Source organism: Cloeon dipterum, chromosome 3 (assembly GCF_949628265.1).
Source record: "Cloeon dipterum chromosome 3, ieCloDipt1.1, whole genome shotgun sequence".
Lineage (NCBI taxonomy): Eukaryota > Metazoa > Arthropoda > Insecta > Ephemeroptera > Baetidae > Cloeon > Cloeon dipterum.
In genome coordinates, this window is record NC_088788.1 from 12,152,504 (window position 1) to 12,176,329 (window position 23,826).

A 23,826-nucleotide genomic window follows, 5' to 3' on the forward strand; every position below is an offset into this window, starting at 1 on the left:
GCGAATTACCTAAAATCTGAATTAATTGCCATCGCCGCCCTTCCTGCTTCGAATTGACGGTTAACGACGAGAAAATAAAAGAGTTTCGCATCGGATGCCTGGGACGCACCCGACTGTTTGTTTTCCATTCAGTAAACGCCCTCATCAATCAATGCGAATGCTGCTCGGCCTTTTCAATTGTACATTTCAATGCTAGATTAACAGTTAGGTTAAGAAGTGGTGTCGTTCAATTATCATGTAATCGGAAGCCGCGGTGAAAAAGCTATCGTGTGGCGGTAAACAAACAATTGTTTAAAAAGCCATTAACTGTTTTACGGGAATTCAGGAGTCAATGTGTTTTGTACGCTCTAGGATCTAATGTCATTGAGCGTGCATGCCTGAAAAATTCTATCATCACCGCAGAATTAAGTACAATTGAGATCGGATCGATTTAATTCAATTTGTCCTAAAATACATGTATGGCATTTAAACTAGATCAATTTTTATAAATTAATTTATTCAAAATGTAAGAATCCATAAATCCACCTCTACTTCATATAAAAAGGAACAATTTTTTGTGTTGCTGAAGGATAGCAACATAGATGCTACAAATGTATTAATCTGCTGCAGGGCACAAGAAGTGTTTTTCACCAATGATTACAATGCCTATCTAGCACCACTTTGCTTTTAATTGGCAAGCTACGAAATAGGCCTGCAGCTAGGCACGATAAATATGTTTGAATAGCAATTTATTCGTGACTTCCCTGCGTCGATTCGATTTCCCAGCAGAAGAGAGCGCGTAATGCTTTCGTTTAATTTAACGGCAAGTTTGCATAAATCTCGGGGAGCGAGACAGCAGCGGAGGCCAATAAATCATAATCTCGTTAAAGAGTGGTCGTCGTCGCTCATTAACCCTTATGGCAGCGAGTACACGAGGTATACACGCCACCGATTTGCTACTGCTCGTGTAATTTGAGTTTCAATCAACCGCTGCTATGGGACGTCGACAAGAGTAAAGTCGTGCTTTTTGCGCTCGGGCAATTTTCTGCTTCATCAGGGGCAAACAATGACAGTAGATCCGTTCAGATTTGGGCTGATAGTTTTCCATATTTAATAAGTCAAAATTTCAAGACGATTCCAGGGAACGCCTAGCGGGAAGGATTTCTCATTATTTCATGCCGGCAGACAGCGTTTCTAATATGCACACACAAAACCGTGCTCGCTCGCCGCAAGAGAGGAAAACGGCTAGCGAGATAAGCACAAACACAATTAGCGCCTCTTTTCATCTCACGAGGCTTCCTCGGTTTATTAAAAGTCCAATGCGGTCCACGTTGAGACTGCGGGGGAAAATTAAACTGGATTCGCCGCGCTTTCTCTCGCGATTCGTCGTGCTGCGCCGCGTTCGATTCCTCAAAAATGAGATACCCGAGCCGATTATTTAACCCTTTTTCGCCGTGAGTGACGTGCGTCTATTTCTCGCGTTGTTTCGGACCTTTTGTCTCCGGGCCCTATTGTTCGGCTTCTTGGGAACTGAGCCAAGGTCGGATTTCCTCGATTTGATTGCGTCCGAGCCTGATGAGAAATCGCTTTATATTCTGCGCCCGCTTCCAGCTTCAACGCGTCATGTTGTAATGGACCGGCGTAATGTGATTTTCGTGTGAATGACCAGAAAGACAAAAACAATTCAACGCTTTAACTTTCAAGGAAATAAGGCGAAAAAACGTGGAATTGATTTGCCCAAAGAGGGAAAAAATGAGAAGGACATTTCCGACAGAACGCGGCCTTTAAATACTTTAAATATTTGGACCGATTATTGCCATTTGATTTGCTTAGAAAAATACAAAATGGATTGAGAATTTCGCTGCTTTTACCCATTGTAACTTGAACAATTTTTACATGGTATTAAAAAGAATCACTCTAACGGATCACTGAGTCCAAATCACGATAATGTAAATTTATTTTAATTCAAAATAAAATTAAAAGCCACAAATCATAGCGGCCAATTACGGTACTCATGAGGCGTAGCGGGGAATAAAATTTGGGCGTCAAATGGAACATTTCAGGCCCGGTGGTCACAGAGGCATCGTTGTGAAATTAGCGCGATTAACCGAAGCGCAGGGGCACACATCCTGCGACAAAGGGGCAGGTGAGCGAGCCGATTTGCCATTCAAATGAGCGGTTGTGCCGAGCGGCTAGCGAAATAAAAATAGAAAAACACCCGCCCGCCCGTGAAAATGGTGCAGCTGGATAGACAGATAAGTGTCAGTTTGTGTAACTGTACAACCAGGGCATCTCTGCTGCTTTTGTGGGTTAATGGGAACAATGCGCAAGCGAGCGAGCGAGCGAGCGAACGATCCGTGTGGGCAGATAATCGATTTATACCCTACCAGCCTGTAACTCACAACAAACAATAATAATTCTCGCTTACGTGCTAGTTGTTCTCTTCCTAATTAAATTCCGACTGACGCCGCACATTACGTTATAGACTCCGAGCCGAGCTTATTGAGACACAAGCTTTATTTCCAACCGTCAGAAATCATTGAATTACGAATTGCGTCAAGTGTACAGCTGCTGCTGCTGCTGGTTAACCATATTTGGCTCTTGCCAAATTCTCTATACGCACACAAGATTGGGTAACCTGATTACCGGTTTCACAGAAGGAAAATAAATATGCGCACGTTTAATTTGGACAATGAAAGTGAAGTGCCTGCGAAGGTAAAAATAACATTTTAATTTATCCCAGCGTCTGCTGCGCGCGTGGAAGAAGAGATTTGGAAAACAAATCACCTCCAAACCGTGACATTACGAAGAAATTTCAGCAGCATGTGAACTTGACCTGTTGCAAATGCGGACGAACTCATGCATATTTATGTCCTCCTCCTCATCTGCGAGTCGAAACTAAATAAATAAATAAATTGACTTTGCCGTTAACAATGAAGGCAATTTACTCTCTTTTCTCGTTCCTCTGCCGGTTCCGGCCAATTCAGGTTAATTTTGTCGTTTGTTTCGCCGGCGGAGTGGCCCTTTTTCGCAGTAGCACACATTTGCACAAAGCGGATAACTGGTGTCGAGCTCCAGTGGCCGACCGCTGCCGCTGCCGCCAAGCAAAACATCAAAGGAGCTCACTTGGTCGACCAAACAAGCACGAGCAAAAAGCAAATAATGATAATCACGCAAAAAGAAGAAGGCGTCCACGTTCAAACATTCTGTACAAAATCGCACACGCTCGGTTGAAATCTCGACCTTTTCCCCTGAGGACACGCCTGCTGTGCTAGAACTTCTTTGCGTTTGAAGGTAAAATGAAACTTAATTGTTGAATTAATGTGCAAACTCTTGAATCTGGCAAAGCACGCGACCTTCCTTCAGCCAGGCGCAAAAAAGATCAAAGGATTTTGAGCACCTGCTTTTTTATTCTGGTCTGGTACTTTTGCAACAAGCCCAAACGTAATGAACACATTTGTTTGTGCCTATTTTATTTTAGAAAAAAATCGTTAGTTATCTCGTAACTTGAGTCTTTTACCACTGTTTCTTACAGAGGAACGAAATACCGCGTTTAATCAGTATCAGCAACGTTTACCTCGTTGACAAACAACTTTGCATCAATTAACAAACTCGTTCGCGATTGCAAAAGCACGTGGCGGCAAAAAACCCTCAGCTCTGCGGCATTCAAAAGCAAAACGAGTTGGGTAGCTCGCACGATTTGTAATGCAAAGGAAGCAGCGATTGTGTGTCAAAAGGTAGACCGGACAGAAAGGTTCTCAGGCCAAATAAATTGCGATTTTTAACTGTTCGAAGGTGAATCGACGGTCCAGATTGAAAAGGCAGGCATCGGTGCGATATTTGGGAGTTTCGTGCTGGAGAAAATGAATTCTAACGGGCGGCCTTTTGTGCGGTGCTGAACGCCTTTTAAAAGCACACAGCCAACGTAACGAGAAGTGTAAAAAAAGAGACAGACAGCTCGGTTTCAGGCCAAATGTGCATCAACGCGCGAGCGAGCGATAAAAAAAAAGAAATCGTGTAGTATGTACTCGGGTTCGAAGATATAGAATAAATTTATCTCCCAGCCCCCTGGGAGAATATCCTCGATCACCTTTGTGAGGTGGAATGCAAATTTGTTCCCGTCGAAGGACGCACGCGGTCCAGCCGGTAATTGGCTTTAAAACTCATTTTATATCTACAGAATCAATCACCGACCTGCTTGGAATTGGTTTGGAAAGCCGGAGTGAAAAATGGGCTGAATATCTTACCTGCGAACAAAAGGGAATAAGCATTAGTGATCAATTAATCAACACACAATTGTCAAACTGGATCAATCAATCAACTCGAATGGAATATGCCAAAACCGATTGTGCAAGCGGCCGCTAACAACAAAATCCACTCTTGATTAATTGTCATTGCGGTCTCGACTATACACGAGCTTCTTTTGCCACGCGTTTTTGCCCGCGGACGTCGCTTTTACCGATTTTATTGCCCGTGAGATCGAATTCCTGCGTGCGGCCTTCATTCTGGGCCAAAAAAGTGGAACCGCCAGCGGAAAATGGCACATTTTCCAGCCAAACCAACGTACATGTGACTCTTTGAGGACGACAAGTGACCTTTTGAGTACGAAGACTTGATTTTTAATTTAATTGCGCCTTCGGAGTTTTTTTGGCTCAAAGGTTGGATCATTTACTGTACTCAACCTTGGTGATTCAGACGCGTTCAATCGATAAGCAGAGATAATGTTATCAAACGAGCATTGAGAATGCACCATACCATTGGGTGGCCCAGGCCGACAAGCGCGCGAGGCAGCCAGCGCGCGAGGTGCAATAAACAAACAGCGAACGGGAAAAATCGGCTCGATTTGCACTCGCGCTCGAAATCTGCGAGAACACGTTATAGATAGCGGCATCCGCAATCTGCCTGCAATCTCGTCATATTTCCAGTAAAGCGTGAAGCGCTGCCAAATGCGCACTTTGCGGCACCGAATGTTTACATTGTCAAACGCGGTGAATCACCTAAACAAATTGACTGTACAAAAAAAATAGTTTCTACTCGATTTTGCTTTTAGCCACATTTTTACAAGTTTTATTGTAAAGCTTGCAAGAGACGTTAAAATGTAAATAATAAAAAACTGAGTGTTCAGATACTGAAAAGATTTAATCAATTAAGTTGAACTTCCCACTATTGTTTCAATGTGGAATTTCTTCCATTGCTTGAAATAACAGCTGTTTTGTAATCAATTAAAGATTTGAAATTGTCTCAACGGTAAAGCATTCACTCAATTTCCTAGACTTAAATTTGAACTTCATTATTCAAAATATTTAAATCGTGTTTTTTTAAAATAAAAATAAACTAAATTGCATTTGAAACCCATATTATCCTGAATCCGTAAAATAAATAATAGATTTAGAGCGAAGTTACCATGGAATTACAAAGACATAAAGCAGAGGCGACTTAAAAGAAAATTTAAAAAAACGTTTTTTGTCTTCAACAACGATTTCTTTTACTTAGTTAGACACAAGTGAGAATCATGCTTGGAAATAAACGTAATAAGGAATATCATATCTTTTAGCCCCTTAATTTGTTAATTTTTTCGTAATAAATCAAAGAAACCTTCATTGATTGCCATTTTTATTTTCCTGATGAGTTTAGCAAATTTCCGTCTCAGTCATCTTTGGAAATTACAATAGGAAACGGTTTATCTAAAAACTTAACGTCTTTTTTTATGGCGTTTCTAACTATTTAACTAATCTTAACCTGAATCCAACTCACTGAAGACACAATGACTTGTGCCCAAATGCAAATGCCAACCGGAAAGGTTGGAGCTGTCAGCATCATTTGAATGCGAATAGTTTGAAAGAGCTCGTTCAGGCCACATAACGTGCAATATGATTTGGATCTGAACCGAAATTGATTGTGCCGCACCTCTGAGAAAGATGCATGGTCATCAAACCAACGTTCTCCATTTGATCGGCGCCTATTTTGCAGCTCAATTTCACGGCAGAGGACAAAATTAGCATACAATGGCGAGCTGTATTTGAATAAGCAGCAAATTAGACGTTGGTATGTATGTTATAATATAAAAAGTCACAGCTCTGGGGATGCAGCAGGTTTCAGCACAAAGGCCGTGCGGCTGGTCTGTGACGGAGCGCTTTACCGCTAGCCCCTCTCACCAAAATCTGTCCGTTTACATTGTTGCAGCGCTGACCCTGTGTTCTCTCTCGCTTTATTTCTTTTCTCTCCTCCACTTTGGACGGATGGATGCGCCGCACCGTTAACGAGAGAGCTAGCGCGAGCAAGACTCGGACGGCGTAATTACCGTCTCGTTACTCGCCTTTTTTACTTTAGTTTTATCGCCTCTTGGCAAGAAGTGTGTGTGTCTCCCTTTATTATTTCTCTTCCGCGAATTGCCTCACGCAAATGTAATATTTGTTTTATACGCTCGGTTGCGAGGGAGTTTTTTTTTTTGTATCCTAATCATTGAGGTCAGAGAACCAGCAATTTGCGGGTAATACTTTAAGTTGCGGCTGATAAACGCTTTCTGAGCAAAAACTGCATTGTTACTGAAGAGACAGTGAGACATTCACATGCTAGCATTACATTTTTTAAGAAGCGGATGAAAGTGTTAAGTCAGTATTGAGTTCTCAACAAGAAGTTGAGAAGGAGAAAAAAATCTCGTTTTTATTAGAAATTACCGTTCCAACTTATCCCTTGAATTAGAAATTCTGCTTTTGGTTGTTCCGGATTAAAGCAAACTCTTTGACGAAACATGTCGACCCAAAAATGCCTCGCGAGTGAATATTTCCACAACGCTATAATTTTCTATGCATAATTCACAAAGATCGTTCTACTTTCGCTCACCTCAGTTTTCATTTTCAGCTGTCTTTTAAAACGCAAATGGACGTGGTTTTCCACTCATGAGAGCAATCAATCAAGCCGGAACGATTCATTCCATTTGACTTTTTAATGCAGCAGTTTTACTCTTGAAGGCCGAATTATTTACGCACCAAACAAATTTTGCAACCTCCCTAATAGGCCAATCAGCATTGCTGTCCTAGCCGGCGCGTTTATTTTTTCCTATTCATTCACTCACTCAGCGCCAAACAATGCGAACAATTAATTGTATTCAATCGCAGGCTAATTAGAAAGGGTAATTACTCATTCGTGCCGGCCGACGCGAGGGGCCGACGACCTGCCTTTCATCCTCCCGCCCGCCGATCGCACGCAACTGCCTACCTTTTCCTCTTTTCGAAAACACACATCGCGTATTATTGAAAAAAGGCAGGCAGGACCCACCGCACGCGCGATGATTGTTGTCAAATCATTTCGCGCCGCGGGCCCCCAGCAGTCGGTGTGCGAAGAAGCTCTCCGAGGTGGGCGTCTGCGGCACGGCGGGAAAGATTGCGCAAGTGACTCGCTCTCCTTTTTTTGCGCTGCTCTCCGTCTCCACTGGTCGTAATAAATTTTAAAAGGATCCAGAAGAAAAAGCAGCCCGCACTTGTTGTTCACAGATTATACTACACGAAGCAACACTGAAATCCGAGGTCGAGAATCAAGGCTGTGGCGCCGGCCCAAAAAAGTGGGACCATTTTTCACTTCAAGCTGCGAGGACGGTATTTTGCATTGCTCCATTGTCCGCGATTGAGGATGACAAGCAAGCAAAGACTACACATCTGTGTTAATTACTTTCCTCAATAATTATTAATAAAACGAGAGAAAAAAATCAACTGTTTAAAAGCTAATCTTAGGTTCTGAGCAAGATTTTGTCTTACATTTCTATAAATTTGATGAAAAACCTGTCCAGAGTAAGATTTTATTGCATCCGAAAAAAGGTTGAAAAACCGGCAGGCACGTTTTAAAGAGAGCAGCAGATTAATTATTTGAGCGCAGTTGGTTGTTCGCTGCCCACTTAAAGAGAAAATCGGAATTTAGGCAGAACAGGTTCCGGCTGTGCACCGTTTCTCTCTTTCCCTGTGTCACCTGCCGCTGCACCATCTGCCTGTCGGCCAGCTGCACTTATCAGCTGTTATCGTAGAAAGAAAGCTCGTGCCGAAAATTCGCCAAGAGTGTAGCAAAGCACGTACCCACCGGCTGCTATTTTTTCTGCGGCGGCGGCTGGAAGGAATAATTGTTGTCGGCAAAGATGTGCTTGCTCTACACGCAAAGCCAAGCCGCACACGCTTCTATCTCGGCAGACCACACGTTTTTTCCACGTTTCAAGGGCGTACTATCAAATGCGTTTCTAGCGTCGAAATAATAATGTTGTCGCGTGCAAATATTCACCTCCATTCATGCCAACTACGGACGGATTTCATGGACTATCGTGATCTTTCATAAATTACCATATATTCATTACATCAAAATTTGAATTTTCGCTCAAAAAGGCCAATATATTCACATGAGTGCTTCGACCTTTGCTATTCAAAATTGACGAGTCAATGGAAAGAATTATGACCTGAATTTATTACGAAAGGTTACATCGTTTAGGCTCGGTAATTTTAAGATATTATATTGTTTTAAGAAATGGAACGTGATGCAGATTAAAGCAACATAGGTGTGCATTGCACGACACGTGTACGTATTTTCAAGTAGCGCAGCGACTTTTGGGAAGGATTACATCTGGAAATTTGCACATAATGTGCATGGTGCCTTCTCGCGGCCACAATTACCGAAGCGGTTTTCAAATTTGCCGATTCTGCGGTCGCGTTAGCTTCTTTCTGCGCTGCCTTTTACTTTTCAGGTAAGAAAAATCGCTCGCTCGCTTGCGGTCTGGCAAACTGAAATTTACTGTTGCCATTAAAGAAGCGTTAGCGCTTCGCATGTGTGCGTGACTTTAGCCAAAATGCTCGACAAGCAGACTATTTTGTCTGAAAACTTGTGTTCTAGTCGCCAAAGGAATGTAAAACGTTTACTATCTCGTGGGATGCTGGCCGATTCAATCTGTTGTCTCCTTCGAAACCGACCGAGCGCTAGCCCTGAGAAAGCACTTCTTGTTGCAAAATTACTTAATTAAAAAACGAGTTATTTTTTGTTAATATCTTGAGGAAGTCCGTGAGCAAATTAAACATACACTCTTACTCTTGCAGAATTAAAATTAGCCACTCACATAATCAAAGCTTCAATTAGCACTAGACAGCGCATAAATTACTAATAATTATTTCATAATAGGCGAGAGAATGCGCCGATCGCGCACGCTGATTTGCATGAACAGCATGTTTGGCGTCCTCGCGCCGTCACAATGGCGACAAAAAGCGAAGCCGGCAGTTAGTTCCTACTGGCGTTTTGTCAAACTTTAGACTACGCTAATTACAAGTGTGTGCACGCCGCAATGTGAGAAAGATGACGGCCGGCTCCTTTCCCATTATTTATTGTTCAAAGTCGTTAAAATTATACGTTGCAAGACGAGACGGGCTGAGGGAGGCTCTTTTCTCTCTTGCTGCCCAAGGTTGCTTTTGCAAATTGAAATTTCCAAGACAGAGGGCTGGGAATCCGTGCGCAAATTTACTGCCCATTTTACTTCTAGTTAAAAATGTTTCGTTGTCAAGGCTGGCTCATTTCATGGTGTCGGATTGCGTCGTTCTGCCGCCACATAAATTAGCGTTTTTATTCGGCACTTGGCGCAGCCGATAAAATCGCCTCTGATAGTCACTTTCCAATATGTGTTTAATGCCTACCTAATATGGCACAAAAGACGCGGATTTTTCATTTGCCGCTCGAAATTAGCGCCACGGGGCGAGGATGCTTTAAAAAGGGCGTGCGTGAGTCACGATTTAATTGAAAACAAACATTACAAGTAACATGAGTATGCAACTAAAATATTATGCTTCCTTGAAAATAACCTCTTTAAGGCGCACGATAGGGGGTACCATTCGGCTGCTGCCTTGAGTAGTGTTAAAGGCCGGTTTTTACTTTTCCCGACTGCAATAAGCAAAACCAGACCATTAATTAGGTGAAATTAGAATGATAAGAGATTATTTAAATTGTTCTAATGTCCACTTGATGTCAGTTTCGTGGATCGAATGTACTTGACATTATAAAAATTAATTAATTAATTAAAATAGTGCCAACATAAATTTTAAGCTATATGGGAAGGAAATATGTTAAAGAATTAGATCGAACACCAGATCAAAAAAATTTGGGGCACTGAAAGTACCAGTAAATGGTTTAAACGAAAATATTTTAAAAACTTCATAAGAAATTAGAGCAAATGAAATTTAGGACACTTGAAATGACACTCGGTCAGCATACAATCAGGACACTTCGTCAATTAAATGATGAAATGACCGGCTTATTTGGGACTATTTAGCCTTTAAAACGAAAGTGTGCGCCTGAGAAGGGCAAGACATGCGAAAAGTTTACTTAAAACCTCACAAGCAATGAAGCCGTTGTTCAGCCTGACCGAATGAAAAGCGCGTGGAAGCGAAAATGTAAATGTCACATTGCATTAATAATCCCTTTAGCCGACGGCACATTTGCAGCTTCTTGCGACAGCGAGAGAAAACATTCATTCAATTGGACAGCGGAGCACAATACTGCAACAGACAATCATATTCGAGCTCATTTCAGCCGCTCAGCGCGGCAGGTGAGCGAAAAAAGAAAACAGTTGCGGCACCGCGCGCACGCATTCTCGCAATTAGCGCAAATATAGTTTTAAGCGCGTTCGCTATGCGTTTCTTGCGAGAAGCGGGCCGCTGCTTTTTGTTTACCAAGGACAACTTTATTTGTTGAAAGGAGCGATTTTGCGAAACAGGTGATCCGACCAGGCAGGCGACGCAATTTGTCGTAATTGGCGCATGGGAAACGCACGTTTGAATTCAAATTGCCAAGCTGATGAATATTCAAACGCTCAGACGCACGCGAAATTATTCAGTGTGTCTGTCTTGCTTGGCCAGCGCCCGACGGACGATTCGCAGCCTACAAAAGTGCCAAATTTCAATGACCCCCGCACTCTAAGCAGCGTAATACATGCAAACTATAGCGGTGAAAAAATATGCTAATCAAGTGACGCTAAGAGCCGATTTTCATGCTGAATAATGGCACAATATTGTATTTTTTCGAGCCTGAAGCGCCAAATATGTACGCAAATTCATTATTCTTAAGTCTGTGTTTCGTTGGATTAAAAAAATCCAACAGGTAAAATGTTACAAAGAAATACTGGCGGATTGATAGAAGAAATAAAGAGGCTCAGAGGTAAGTGAATATTTTGGTGTTTGCAATGAACTTTATTTTAGATCCCTAATGAGATGGTATTTTTCTGCAGCAGTTAGCTGTTTCTATACCAGAAGTTATTGGTCAATTTTTTCATTTCATTATGAATCTCGTCATTATCTCTTAAGCTAAATTAATCCAAGAATTTAGGCTGAAACTATACACTTGCAATGAGTGAAAAGGAAAGCTGTTGGAGCAATTGGCTTGTTTCAAAGTACAGAGCTATGTGAGAGGGAAATCACTGTGTGGGTTGTAATTGCGGCTAATAAGAGAGTCCAATAAAATCCGCTTTTGGCTGATGCTGCAAGCATGGAAGGGTCAAAGAGTGCGAATCACAGAAAAAAACGTACATATATTATCGAGTGTGTTTAAAAGCAGGAGACATGACTCGCGTGAAGAAGTGGCGCTCGGCATTCCCACATGCCGGTTCCCACGGCACAATGAGTGTATTTTCAGTCGAAATGGCAAAAAATTGCCATTTTCACGCGGAATTCGGAATGCACATGTGTATCACATGTCGGCTCGGGCGGGCAGCGAATTAAGACGTCGATCGGATCGAGTTTCCATACGATAACAGGCCGTGTGTTTTTGTTCTGATTCTTTTTCGGAAGATGATGCGCGCGTTTGAGTCATAAAAGGACCACACCCTCGCGACTTCATTGATGTCGGTTGCCCTTCGCGATAGATAACAGAAGAAAAAACGGCGCCGTTGTTCCGCTCGACTGCGCCGCGCGAGAACGCCTGGCTCGCTCCTTTTAATTTGATCGTCGTCATTTGTTGGCAATTAGAATCGACACACGGGCGAATTAATGGATCGGCCGCGTGCATCTCCCTCCGGTGTACAACATCGCCTCCTCCATCCATCTCCGGTGAATTTGTGCAGATAATCTCGACGGCTCGAGTCACGCAATTTTCTTAACACAACGCTAAAGGAGAATTACTTTCGGGTGTTGCTGGCGATTGTCCATACTATCGCGCCGAGAGATTGAGAGAATTCGAAACGACAGCTTCATTTGGTCTGGTGCTAAAAAAATTGACGTGATCGGTGAAAATTTCCACTTCTCTGGGTATGTTAAAATACATTAAGCTTGTAATTGTCAAAATAAAAATTGTTTAAACTGAAGCTCATTGTAAGAGGCAAAAATATGACATCATTGATGACGCATGCGAGGTACTCGCGACTTTCTTTGTCCTGTTTTTCAATCAGAAATGAGAATACTTGGGCGTAAAGTCAACTCACTGTTTATAAACATTTAAATTCATGCAATAAAATGAACTCAGCCCATCAGAAAACAAAATAGTTGTTTAAAGCGATAAAAACACAAATTGATTGCAATGTTGATCAGCGAGACGGTCAAATTAAGAATCTGTTATTCGGTTACAACATTAAAAGAAGACAAAAACGTCGGTTTTGATCTCGTTTGTGCTGCTACTTCGATTTTTATAGGTCAACCCGGTCTGCTTTTTCAGGAAGTGGAGTTGAAAAATCGTGTGCCTCGTAAAAAGCGGCTGTTTATTTTTATTTTTGCACGTAAAAAGGAGCAGCGTGCGCGAGTGAAACCTGTTTCGGTCTGCCATCGAGGGAGCGAAACGCAAAATAGCTAAAGCTGCTCTGCTCTGCTCTCGCGCTCGTCTTGCCGCCGATCGCAACGTCGAGACAAAATCTTATCAAGCCATTTCCAAGTCAAATTAACGGCTACTACCTAATGAATTTCATTTTCCGCCACCGCATTCCCAGCATGCGAGCTAAACTCGTCGCAGGTGCTACCTTCTATCTCGAAATCAATCTCTCAAACAAGTTTTATCCTCTCTGTACATCGTTGCATTAACAGACCCATTTGTTAAATTATTTGTCTGCGCCAACATAGCATCGCGGCGTGCTTAGGCTGATATTAACGAGTTGGAGCAAAATTTCGGAGACACGTCCGAGAACAGATTTCAATTCAACAAGTTGCGAGATGATGATTAGCGTTAAAAAGAAAGCCGGAGAAAGAAAAGAAACGCTTCCTTTTTATTATTACTCGAAAACGTTATACAACCTGGATTCGGCTAGTAAACAAAAATTATATAATAACGTAATTTTGGGACAAAAGGGAGTGACATTCTGAACGAGGGAAAAGCGGCATCGAGTCGATTTCATTGTTCGTCTCGCACGCCCAACCTTTGAGTGACCTCTGGAAACGAGCACCTTTTACCGCATTCAGCCCGCGCACGCGATTCCGTCGTTTGTTAAAAGTTCCGCCACATTTCGGTCTCTTATTCATTTTTTTTCCGAGCAACGGAAATTTACGTGCTTCTTCTCCCTCGTATATTTGTAACAATGAAAGAAAATTTGTGCACTTCTAACATCCGTTGGATCGAGTGAGGGAGTGAGACCGAAATAACTTTAATTACTTTGAAAGGAAAGTATATTAATTTGCTGTCGAAGATTACTAAAGTGGGTGCAAATTTCGAAATTGCCCCACGAGCTAGGCAAAATAAAAATTGCGGTTGTGCGCGACTTTTTAGTTAGTATTCGTGGGAGGCGGTGTGTGTCGCAGGTGGTTGTTTCATTTTTCCGGTCGACGGGTGCGTCGTGAATTTTGATTGTCGCGTTTCTTATCGCGCATCGTCGTCCGAACGACCTCAGCCAAAGGTTGTTGCTTTCCTTTTCGAGCACAAGCGCAAAATGCGAAAGCAGTCGCGGCCAAAATCACAGCCAACAAGTTGCGGTTCATCACGCCCACTTTCGATCACACATCAGCTCCGAAAATAATATATTGTGTGGTTCTCAAGTACCCATCGACTGCCAACTGGAATTAATCTCAATCGTGTTGCCGAAAATTTCATGTAGCAATAAATTAAGTGGTTTATTGAGATGGAAACAAACACGGACTTGCTTTCAATAAACAAGTCAAGTTTGTATCCCCTCGATTTGATCACTGATTTCGAGCAGGGCGACGTTTCATCGCCTCATTTAGATTGAGTAGGCGTTTTTAATGTTGGAATATGATTTAAGATAATGATATAAGGTTAATTTTCCCGTTCCAGAGCATCGATTAGGTTTTGAGAAAGCAGGATCGCTCAAGTCGTTTGCATATAGGGGAAATTTCACTTGGATTATGAACACCGAAATAAAAGAGCGGTGAAATAAAATGCAACTAAAGCGCGCCGCAGACTTGCTTGGGAAAGCAAAGAAGCTCCGGGTCAAAGGCAGGAAACTCGTTCGCTTGGTGTTTGGTGAAAGCTCCGATCGCGAGTCTCGTTCAGTGGAGTCAAATGAGAGAGAAAAAAGCTCACTCACACACACGTAGCGTGAATGTGTCAATTGGGAAATGAAATTGCCAAGATTTGCACAGTAATTGACGGGTTTTTTATTCATTTTTCATTGATGACATCATCACAGTCGTGCCATAAAAAGCTAAACGAAGTCAGTTCTTGAAAACACATTTTTCTCTGATATCAGCTAACACAAAAAGGGAAGCACTCAAAATACGAACAAACAGCGAATTCTACACTACAAACTATAGTCGACAAAAATACGAAAGGATCTCCCGATGGCTTGCTTTTCTTTTTACTCCTGCTCGTCACAAGTAATGCCTTTTGATTACGCACAACTTCCGCATGTGGATCAAATATTTACATACGATATGTTTACACAATGTACAGTATTCACGTTTTCGTACCGATTTAGCGTCTGAACACATTATGACAAAATCTTTGCAGACAAAAGAGGAATACTTCTCTCTCCCTGCGAGGGAACAAGAAAATTAAATTTCGACGCGCAGGAATCGAAAGGCAAATGTAAAGTAGAACTGCGGCCCCGTGCGGGTGGTGGGTTATTTGAATAAATTATCGTTGTAATCGCAACGGGACCTGATCCCCTCAGTCAGTCGAAGAAAGAAACAATGGAAACAGAGACAGAGAAGGGTTGTGCGCCTCCCATGTGGAAAAAAGAGAAAATACTAAAACACCCTCGCTGGTTTGGCCAGCGCAGAAAAACCTACCATCCAACCGACACCGCCAGAAAAAAATAATGAAAACCCGCATTGAATCCACCCACAGTTATTTGCTTTGCGCTGCAAATTGAGTGAACATTCTTATCAGTTTTGTTTACCACGAGATCTTTGCTCATTAGTTGTTTTAACAGCAGCGACATAATTTAAATATAGAACGCAATTCGAGGAAAATTAAATCGTTACCGTTCACCTGACACTCGTTTCGTACAAAAATATAATTCCCTCTGCATTCTCTTCAGGTCTGATATCGATTTTAAGTCGGCCGACTTAAATCTCCAAACCTGAACCAAACACTCGTGTCGATTTTTTCCAGACTTTTAGTCACACAGGACGCGAATGCCAACTGAATAAATCGGTCAATTTATCGGGCACCACGCACTCGTCCTCAGTCAGTCGATCACTCCTCGTTGGCTGGCGGCTTCCAACTGAAGAACTTGATCTCAATGTCCCGATGGCCGTTGAGTGAAGTCACAATTTCCGAGGTCACCTCCAGTTCGCTGTAGTCGGGGGCGGCGGGGGCGGCCTTCAGGACGCGCTGTGGCGGCGGCAGTGACGGGGGCGGCGAGTGGCACAGCCGCTCAACGTCCAGGATCAGTCCTGCGGGATCACAAAAGTTGCACTGGCACAGCGCGTGGCCGCCCTCGGAGCCCGAACAAGAGTTCCTCGCCAGGACGGCGGCGGGGGCGGCACTCGGTGGCGGAGGACGACGCTGCCGCAGCTTGTCCAGCTGCTCGTAGCACAGAGGCACGTACGGCTGCAGCGTGACCGGGGCCCCCTGGCCGGAGGGTTGCGGGGCGGCGGGCGGCGACTCGCTACCCCCGGACGGCTTGCGTTCCTTCTTCCTTCGCTTGCGCGGCTTGATGATCCGCGGCAGGCTGTTCTCCGAGTGACCGCTCTCGTCCGAGGCGACAGACGCGGCGTCCGACACTGGCGGCGACTTGGGCGGCTCTTTGCGGGCCACAGGGTGCCCTTGCGGCCGCTGGTGGTGCTGCTGCTGCAGCGGCGGGCCGGCGGGGCCCTTTCGATACGGCGTCTGTAGGATGAGTGGCGCGCCCTGCGTGTGGATGGCCAGCCGCGAGAGCGGACTCCGTTGTTGCTGATGCTGCTGTTCCTTGGCCGCCTGGCCCCCTCGGGGTCCCAACGAAATCAAGGGCCAGCCGTTGTAATGCTGTTTGGGGCCGTGTTTGCGGGCCGTTGCCGAGATAAGACACGAGCCCAGGTAGCGCTCCACCGGCAGCCCGTTTGGGCCCATCGTGCGTGTCGTGTGCTCGCTGCCGAGGCGCTGCTTTCACCGAGCCATCTCTCTGATCTCTCGTGTGCGTGTGTCGCGGATAGCACAACCGGCCTCTACACCGCCAAACAGAAGACTGAATTGCTAGGGACGCGCCGAGTCTCGCTTCTCCGGCAGCGGACGACGCCAGCGCCACCGCGCGGCCGCCTTACTGCCCCACTTACCTGCTTCTCGCTCTTGAAACAATTAACTCGCCGGTACGTCTGCAAAAAATCGGCAGTGGCAACGGGAAAAACTCTGAAGAGCTCACTCTTCGACCCCGGCTGCGCCACGCTCCGCTTGCCTTTTGCACGTGCACTTGCAATTAGTCCGTTGTCAACTTTGATAGCCCGCTTTCAATTAGTCGTGCCAGTCCCCTGGGTCTCTGGATAGTTGCGAAAATAGGCCAGCTACCAATGATATACCGAAGCCCGTAGATTTCAAGAATTTGCTAATAATTTTTATCAATTCAAGGTTTCTAACAAAATGCTCAAAATAATGCAATAATTTTTCAGGTTGCGTGAAGTTAGAACTGCATTATAAAAAGACAAAAAGGAATCGATAATTGATGTTTTCACATTACTTTAAAATATGAACCATTTAGTTGATATTGTGTGTCAATTGAACTGCTGATTTTCATAAACTATTGAATCTAATTTTTTTGCACGCAATTTTGCTTGTTGCAAAAATGCAAAAATCCACACGGATTCTTAAGTTCAAAAAGGTATTCCATTAAATAAATATTGCTTTAGACGCGTCAGACTGCATTCTTTTCCTTGTAAAGAAAAGCACCAGTAATGTTCTGTTGCGGGAAATGGAATTCAAAACAACCGAGACTGGCGCATGAAAGTGAACCTCCTTTTAAGACTAATTGCAGTAAAAGCAAGTTATCAATTAAGGCCCAATGCACTCGTCACGGGTGACCTCGATTGGCTGCAGTGTGGGTCAATGGGAGACGCGTTGCTCGTGAGGAAGAGAAAGAGGAACAGGATCCTTCATTATATTTTACTTTTGCTTCTCCAAGTGGCACACGCACAGCACTGATCGCCCATCCGCCGCCGTCTTTCTTGAATAATGTGCACCGCGCGCGAGCGACCCGTTTTCCTAAAGTCTACTAGCCGCTGGGAGAAAGAAACGCGCAGAGAAAGAACAATGCGTGAATCATCATCTCTAAGAGTTCAAACTTGTTATCCCAAAAACATATTCGATTGACCTCTGAGGCTTATTGACACCTGGGTGTAATATTTCTTCAATTCTGTTTACAGACTGAACTCCACCATAGGTGAGTTCCAAACACCCTATATTTCAAAAAGGAAAGTTTATGTTTGACGGCTGAAAATTATATGAGCAGAAGAAATAGAGAGAAACCCTTTAATTAAATCGTTTAATAAGTTATTGTGATACATAAATCAGTTAAAAATTCTTTGTTTTTTTCTGTCCTGATATGGTTTTCAAAATAATTGGATAGATATTTGTGCGAAAGTATTTCACACGCCATTAGACCACACGGTTTTGTTTCTAATACGATAGCGGCAAGTGAGCGAGCCAATGGTGGCATGATAATTAGCTGGACGGAATGGAGACGAAGAAAGTAAACCGCGGCGTCGGAGAAAAGTGTCGCATCGAGAGTAAGCAGATTTTCTTTCTTTCCTTTTTTCATCGCGATTGGGGCCTCGGAAGAGAAGATGCAAAGTAAGTAGTGCACAAGAGGAAGGAGGTGCTTGTTGTCTTCTATTCTTCGTCGTAGGAGTTTCCATTTAGCCCACTTTACTTTCGTGCGGAGCTTTCTTCACCACAAGACAAATTTCTACAATGAACGCAACTGGGCTCTCGATCTAGAAACTAGTTTATTGGAACGATACTTACGAACTTCAGATCATGACAGTCAAAAGACATTTAAAATTAAATTTTCTCTTTATTACAGAATAACTGGCAATCCGAAAATTCAAACACCAAACAAAAGCTTTAACTCTAAAAGATGCTATGGAAACTGACGCGGTTGAATGGATATTATTAGAAGAATTGAAACGATGATGACGCTTTGAAAAATCGCGTTCATTCACAAGCAGAAGTATGTAGCATTGAAATTATTTTTTAATCATTATTCTCTAAAACAATCAACAATACCGTAAATGAGAATGAACCTCTTTGCAAATTAAGGTGTCCCTTTTTCTTTGTTGAGGTGCAAACAAATAGAATAATGCTTTAATTCGGCATTGAGAACGATGAAGGTAAAGGGAAACTTCCGATAAAAGTCGATACCCTAAAATTACACTGTATGAGCAATCGTAGAACACAATCGAGTTTTCATACGCTGGTCTTGACGCTATCGACTATTTACGACACTTTCACGGCCGAGCGCAAAACAAACAGCGTATTATTGACATTTCCATGAAATTATCTCGGAGGCCGGTTTTTGGCCGTTTATTTTTATGCTGTTTATCGCACAAATTCGCAACTGCCAAGGCGACGTGACCGTAACGACGTCTCACTTGCTCTCTGATGGCCAAAAATTTATCTTCCAGCTTGTTAGCTTGCGTAGCTTTTACGACGAATTCGAGGATAAAGATTTCGCATCCATCTCCTTGACACATCACAAAGCGGCCGTCGAACCAAAATGGAAACAACGAGCGGATCGTCCAATTGATTTTCTTTATTGAACCAGGCGACAATAAATAATAAAACATTTGCGCGCCAAGGTCAAATTCTGTCACGCATTGTTTTGTTTGCAACGCTGTAAATTTGCAAACCTCTCGTGAATGTCAATCAATTCCTGATACCATTTTCAATTGCACAGTCGTACGAGAACGCTTCCTGGGAATCGGCTTGCATTGGCAAATAATAATTTCCTTAACAAGAAGCGAATGCAACTATTTCCTAAGAAAAAAAAACAGGCCATTCTCGATTCAGGTTAGTGGGCTCAAAATTTATGGGAAGCACTAACTGTTAAACCAAATGGGACTTCTAGCAACCACCTTCCTCAAAACATGTGCAAAACCATAGGGATGCGTCATGATTCGTGGAATTCAATTGTTAACAAGCAGCGAATGCCAAGTGAAACTCGCGGGTCGCGAGTGACACAGAAATGAATATTTCAAGCTTGAACGTTTAAGTTCCTTGCTCAGTAAGCAATTTGTTAAACCTCAGAGAAAATCAGGACTCAGCAAAAAATTTGGTCACCTTCAAAGCGAATTTTCGACCAAACGCTAAATTGATTGTTCGGCCGGCCTGGTGACTTTGAAGCGTCCATCTGGTAAGCAGCTCACGTCCAAGGCCGCGTTTCAAACAATGCCTGCGCCCATTAAAATGAAAATAAACACGCTCGCCAAAAGAGCAGCAAATCGCAAGAAGTGCAAAAGAAAAAAAACATGGGCGACACATAACAATTTCAGAACAATTCCATCTCTCTTGCGAATTTGTGACAAACGACGACTATGAAAGAAACGACTATAATTATCATGTGCTTAAATAAAGATTCATTTCAAGAATATAAAATACCGCATAAGGCACAGCCCGACAAGGCATAGTCTCAGTTTGACCGCAAAAATTAATAAATACTCTGTGATCCGGCAAATTTTGCTGTCAGATTCCGATTCATGCCAAAATAATGTTATTACGGCTTTGCGATATTATTATCTCGCAAAACTGCAAAGTCAGCCCCGCCAAATTGCGTTAATTGCTCGACATTATAAATATTTCAGCCGCCGTGCAGTCTGAACAGGCGTTTGTTTAGTCTACGTTGGTTAGGCAGCACGCGATCCATGCACGCCGTTCGTACGTTTGACACGCAAATGTGAAATCTTGGCACTAACTCATAAACAGTTTTGCCGTGTTTCGCTCTCGCATTTTAAAGTACAGGCGACAATAACTTTTATCGAGCTCAATCACGGTTCTTTCTTCTTTTTGCGCCAACTTTCTACTTTCCGCCTCGGGAGTACACCAAATGAATGTGATTTGCCATGCCACCTGTGGCGCAAAGGTGTAACTACGGTTCGCAAATTGCGCTGCAAATCTCGCTCGCGGTGTTGGCATAACATTACGTCCCCATGGTAATACGTAAACGCGTCCTACCTTGCAAGTTGTCCATCATGTAAGTGAGAAGCTTGTGGGTGCCGTTGGGCTCCATGTAGAGAGACATGATCTCCTTGGTCAATGGGTTGCCCTTCAGACCAAGCACCTGGATTTTGAACAGTTTGCCCAGTTCGTAGGGCAGAACACGCAGGAAGTTGTTGTTAAGCAGCAGCTCCCTGAAACATATGAAATTGGACTGAGTCACGAGCTGCCCAGTGATGAAAAACATGCGTGTGCGTAATCTAACTCAGACGCCAAGTGAAGCACATTTTCCCACCAGAACAAAGAGCGCTTTTGAAACTGTGCAGACTGGGTGACAAGTTCATGCTAGTTAAAAACGGTGTCGTTGAAATGACGTGTTGGATTTTTCATAATTTAGCACAAAAATGCCTCTGTTTTTATGCAGAAAAAATATGAAAATCTATTTTATTTCAGATTTCATGAAAACAAATCAAAATTAAGAAAGGGGTTTTTAAAAACATCACACATTTTTTATGAGTACCGCAAACTATTTGTATAATAAAATAGCAGATTTAATAGAAAATTGATTTCAGAAATAAATTAGCTTAGTTTCGTAAGATAAAACGTTATAGATTTATGTATTGATCTCCAAAATAAATGTGAAGAAATGACGAATTATGTAAGAATCGCACGCAGGAGCTTGAAACAAACAACTACGTTGCTGTTTTGGTTCGTTAAAAATATTTACAATCTTGGAATGGAGATAACGCTTGAGTTGCTTCCCTATTTTTCATTCTCTGGTAGATCTCTATCCACCAAGCTCATGACGTCAAACTCCAAACGAAATCGTGATTTTCTCTTTAGCCCTCTTACGTTCACGCCAATTTATTTCTATTTTAGTTTTCCCAGACCGAGTAAAAGCTGTGTGTGTTCACAATAAAGTAAAGTGGATAAATAATTTTTTCTACAATTCGCAATAATGAAAAATGACCTTGCTACACTTTAAAAATTCAAAATTTTCAAATTTTCTCCAAATTTTACAGTGCCTGAACACAACTTTCTTTGCAGATTTCATTTCCTCTTGTCAAGATCTATCCAACAGTGTATGAAATTATTAACTCTTTGTTTTGAAAAAAATATTAGATTTTAAGTAGGGAGACAGTCCTAATCATTTGAAAAGCATGCTAACTTTGCAGCTACTCTTCTCAAAAAATTATAGTGCTACTTAGATCCATTTTGGCTTCAACTAAATCCTAAAGGATGAGTTAATGCATTGGCAACAAGGATTTTCCAGGATTTTGCAGTATCATCAAACTCCTTTAATATAGCTTATGCCAAATTTCTTGTAGTTTAATTATTAAATGCGCTCTAATAATTATTAATATATCGATTCTTGTTATTCCATGAGATTGTTACTAAGAGATTACAATATAGTTATTCTAAAAAAAATAATAAAAAATAAATACAAACGCAGTCATCAACTTGTTCCAAAGAGGGAAAGTATAAAAGTGAATTGATTCCTAACACAGTAATGACCATAAACAAGGATCAGGAATAGGAATGGTGATTTTCCGCGTTTACCTGAGAAATATAAGGTCACCCAGCTCAGCTGGCAGGCTTCGTAGTTTATTGCTGGAGAGGTCGAGATGTCTCAGGTTGATCAGGTTGCATATTTCGCCAGGTATGCGCGTTAAGCTGTTGTCGTTCAGGTACAACGTTGTCAAATGCGAGAGTTCCCACAGCCGCGGACTCAGATTGCGGATAGTCCCTGGAAAAGAGTGACAAGAGGGATTAATTATTAAAAATTGGCTCAGCGCTATTTGTTTTGAGGCGCTCGCAAGGAAAACAACGAGATTGATAAATCAGAGAAAGAGAGAAACAAGCGTGCTCTACATGTGCAACAGTTCAAAAATATCCACAGATTACAAAACCACTCTTCAGTCAAGCGCGCGTTTGTATGTATCTGATTTGGTGATTAATATGTAGTCTAATCGTTTCTAATGTTCCGTTTGACCGCAACATTGGAAGCAACCCTTGAGCTGATGAAATCAATGAATTATTAATTTTGTATGGAGCTTAGTGACGATATACAAGGAAGAGTTGACCAAGTCGTTTCACACATTTATGTGATTTGTCAATATTATTAAGAAATACATAATTCCTAACTATTCATTCAAATTAGTCTTGAAAAGTTTATATTTACGATGGAATTCATTTAAAGATTGTTCAGCTTGTAATAAATTATCATCTGTTCAATAGTATTACTATGAATGTAAGTGGATTCATTTAAATTTTGATTTGTCTACACTTAAAAAATTTCACAAAAATTTGGAGCTTTTTCTTTTGACTATTTTGGTGAAAAGAAGAATAACAAAAATGAATATTATAATATTTTACACGCGGGAGGAAATTGAAAAGAATATTTTGTATGGTTCTAATTGGTTAAAAAAATACAAATTTTTGTGTCTAGAGAAATTAAGAAACAAACATTTTTTTCTTCCCAGTCATTTGTCACGACATATCGTGATTTTTTCATTCATAAGTTAATAATTAGTGTGTACGTGTTTTGCGCAAGCGTCACAGAGGGTTAACGACCTTTATTTTAAGGTGTGCTCCAATACCACACATCAACAATCAGCGCAAATTGAGAAGAATAATGCTTCTGTATCTCTTGTTTGTTGATTGTAAGATGTGACAATGTTACAGAAAGAGCTCATTGGACGACTAAATGAATGTACTTAAAATGTCCATTTGGGACCCGATTTGTAGGTTAAAATATTGTCTTGAACAACACCAACAATTTGCGCTTAACGGAAGGTTTTTGAACTCTCAAGTTGTCTGCTTTGTTCGTTTTGATTAGAATTGGGGAAAATTTTTGTCTTGTAAACAATTTAGTCAACCAAAAACGACTCTAATAAATAATTTCAAATTTAATCACAGTCCCTTTCTTCGCAAGCAACGCGTTTTGATCGTAAGTGCTTGTTGTTTTAGAGCATTCAATTTTCACCATTCACATAGAAAATTATATTTTTTCACAATTGTTTGATCTCATTTTTTTTGCAAATTAGTATATTTATTAAATAATTTAATTCCCTAAAAATGAAACTTGAACTGTTACTAAAACTACGCCTTCTATTCAATAAACGTTCTACAAAAAACTATCAAAATTATCTTAATAAAACACGACACAGGTAAGAATATAGGAAACCGCCTAAAAATATCGTCATGGAGAGCGCAAGAAAAATTTGCTGACACCACATTAAGTATTCACAGATGAACGCTAGCGCACAATATTTTATACCCCATCAACTGTAAATAAAACATTTCATGTGCACTTCAAATAACAGAGAAGCCAGC

At 41.9% G+C, this 23,826-nt stretch overlaps 2 protein-coding genes across 2 annotated transcripts in view; both read right to left on the reverse strand.

Annotated features, from left to right (window-relative positions):
- The window catches only part of twin (CCR4-NOT transcription complex subunit 6-like twin), a 55,023-nt gene that overhangs the window by 29,283 nt on the left and 1,914 nt on the right, over positions 1-23,826 (reverse strand). The window contains exons 3-4 of the mRNA XM_065484407.1: positions 22,051-22,237; positions 20,509-20,684 (exon numbers count right to left, since the gene is read on the reverse strand). Coding sequence (XP_065340479.1) covers positions 20,509-20,684; positions 22,051-22,237 — 363 coding nt within the window. The remainder of the gene's footprint in view (positions 1-20,508; positions 20,685-22,050; positions 22,238-23,826) is intronic.
- LOC135939835 (cyclin-K) lies at positions 14,499-16,847 on the reverse strand. The gene has a single exon (XM_065484412.1). The coding sequence runs from the start codon at positions 16,417-16,419 to the stop codon at positions 15,565-15,567; it is 855 nt and encodes a 284-aa protein (XP_065340484.1). The 5' UTR covers positions 16,420-16,847; the 3' UTR covers positions 14,499-15,564.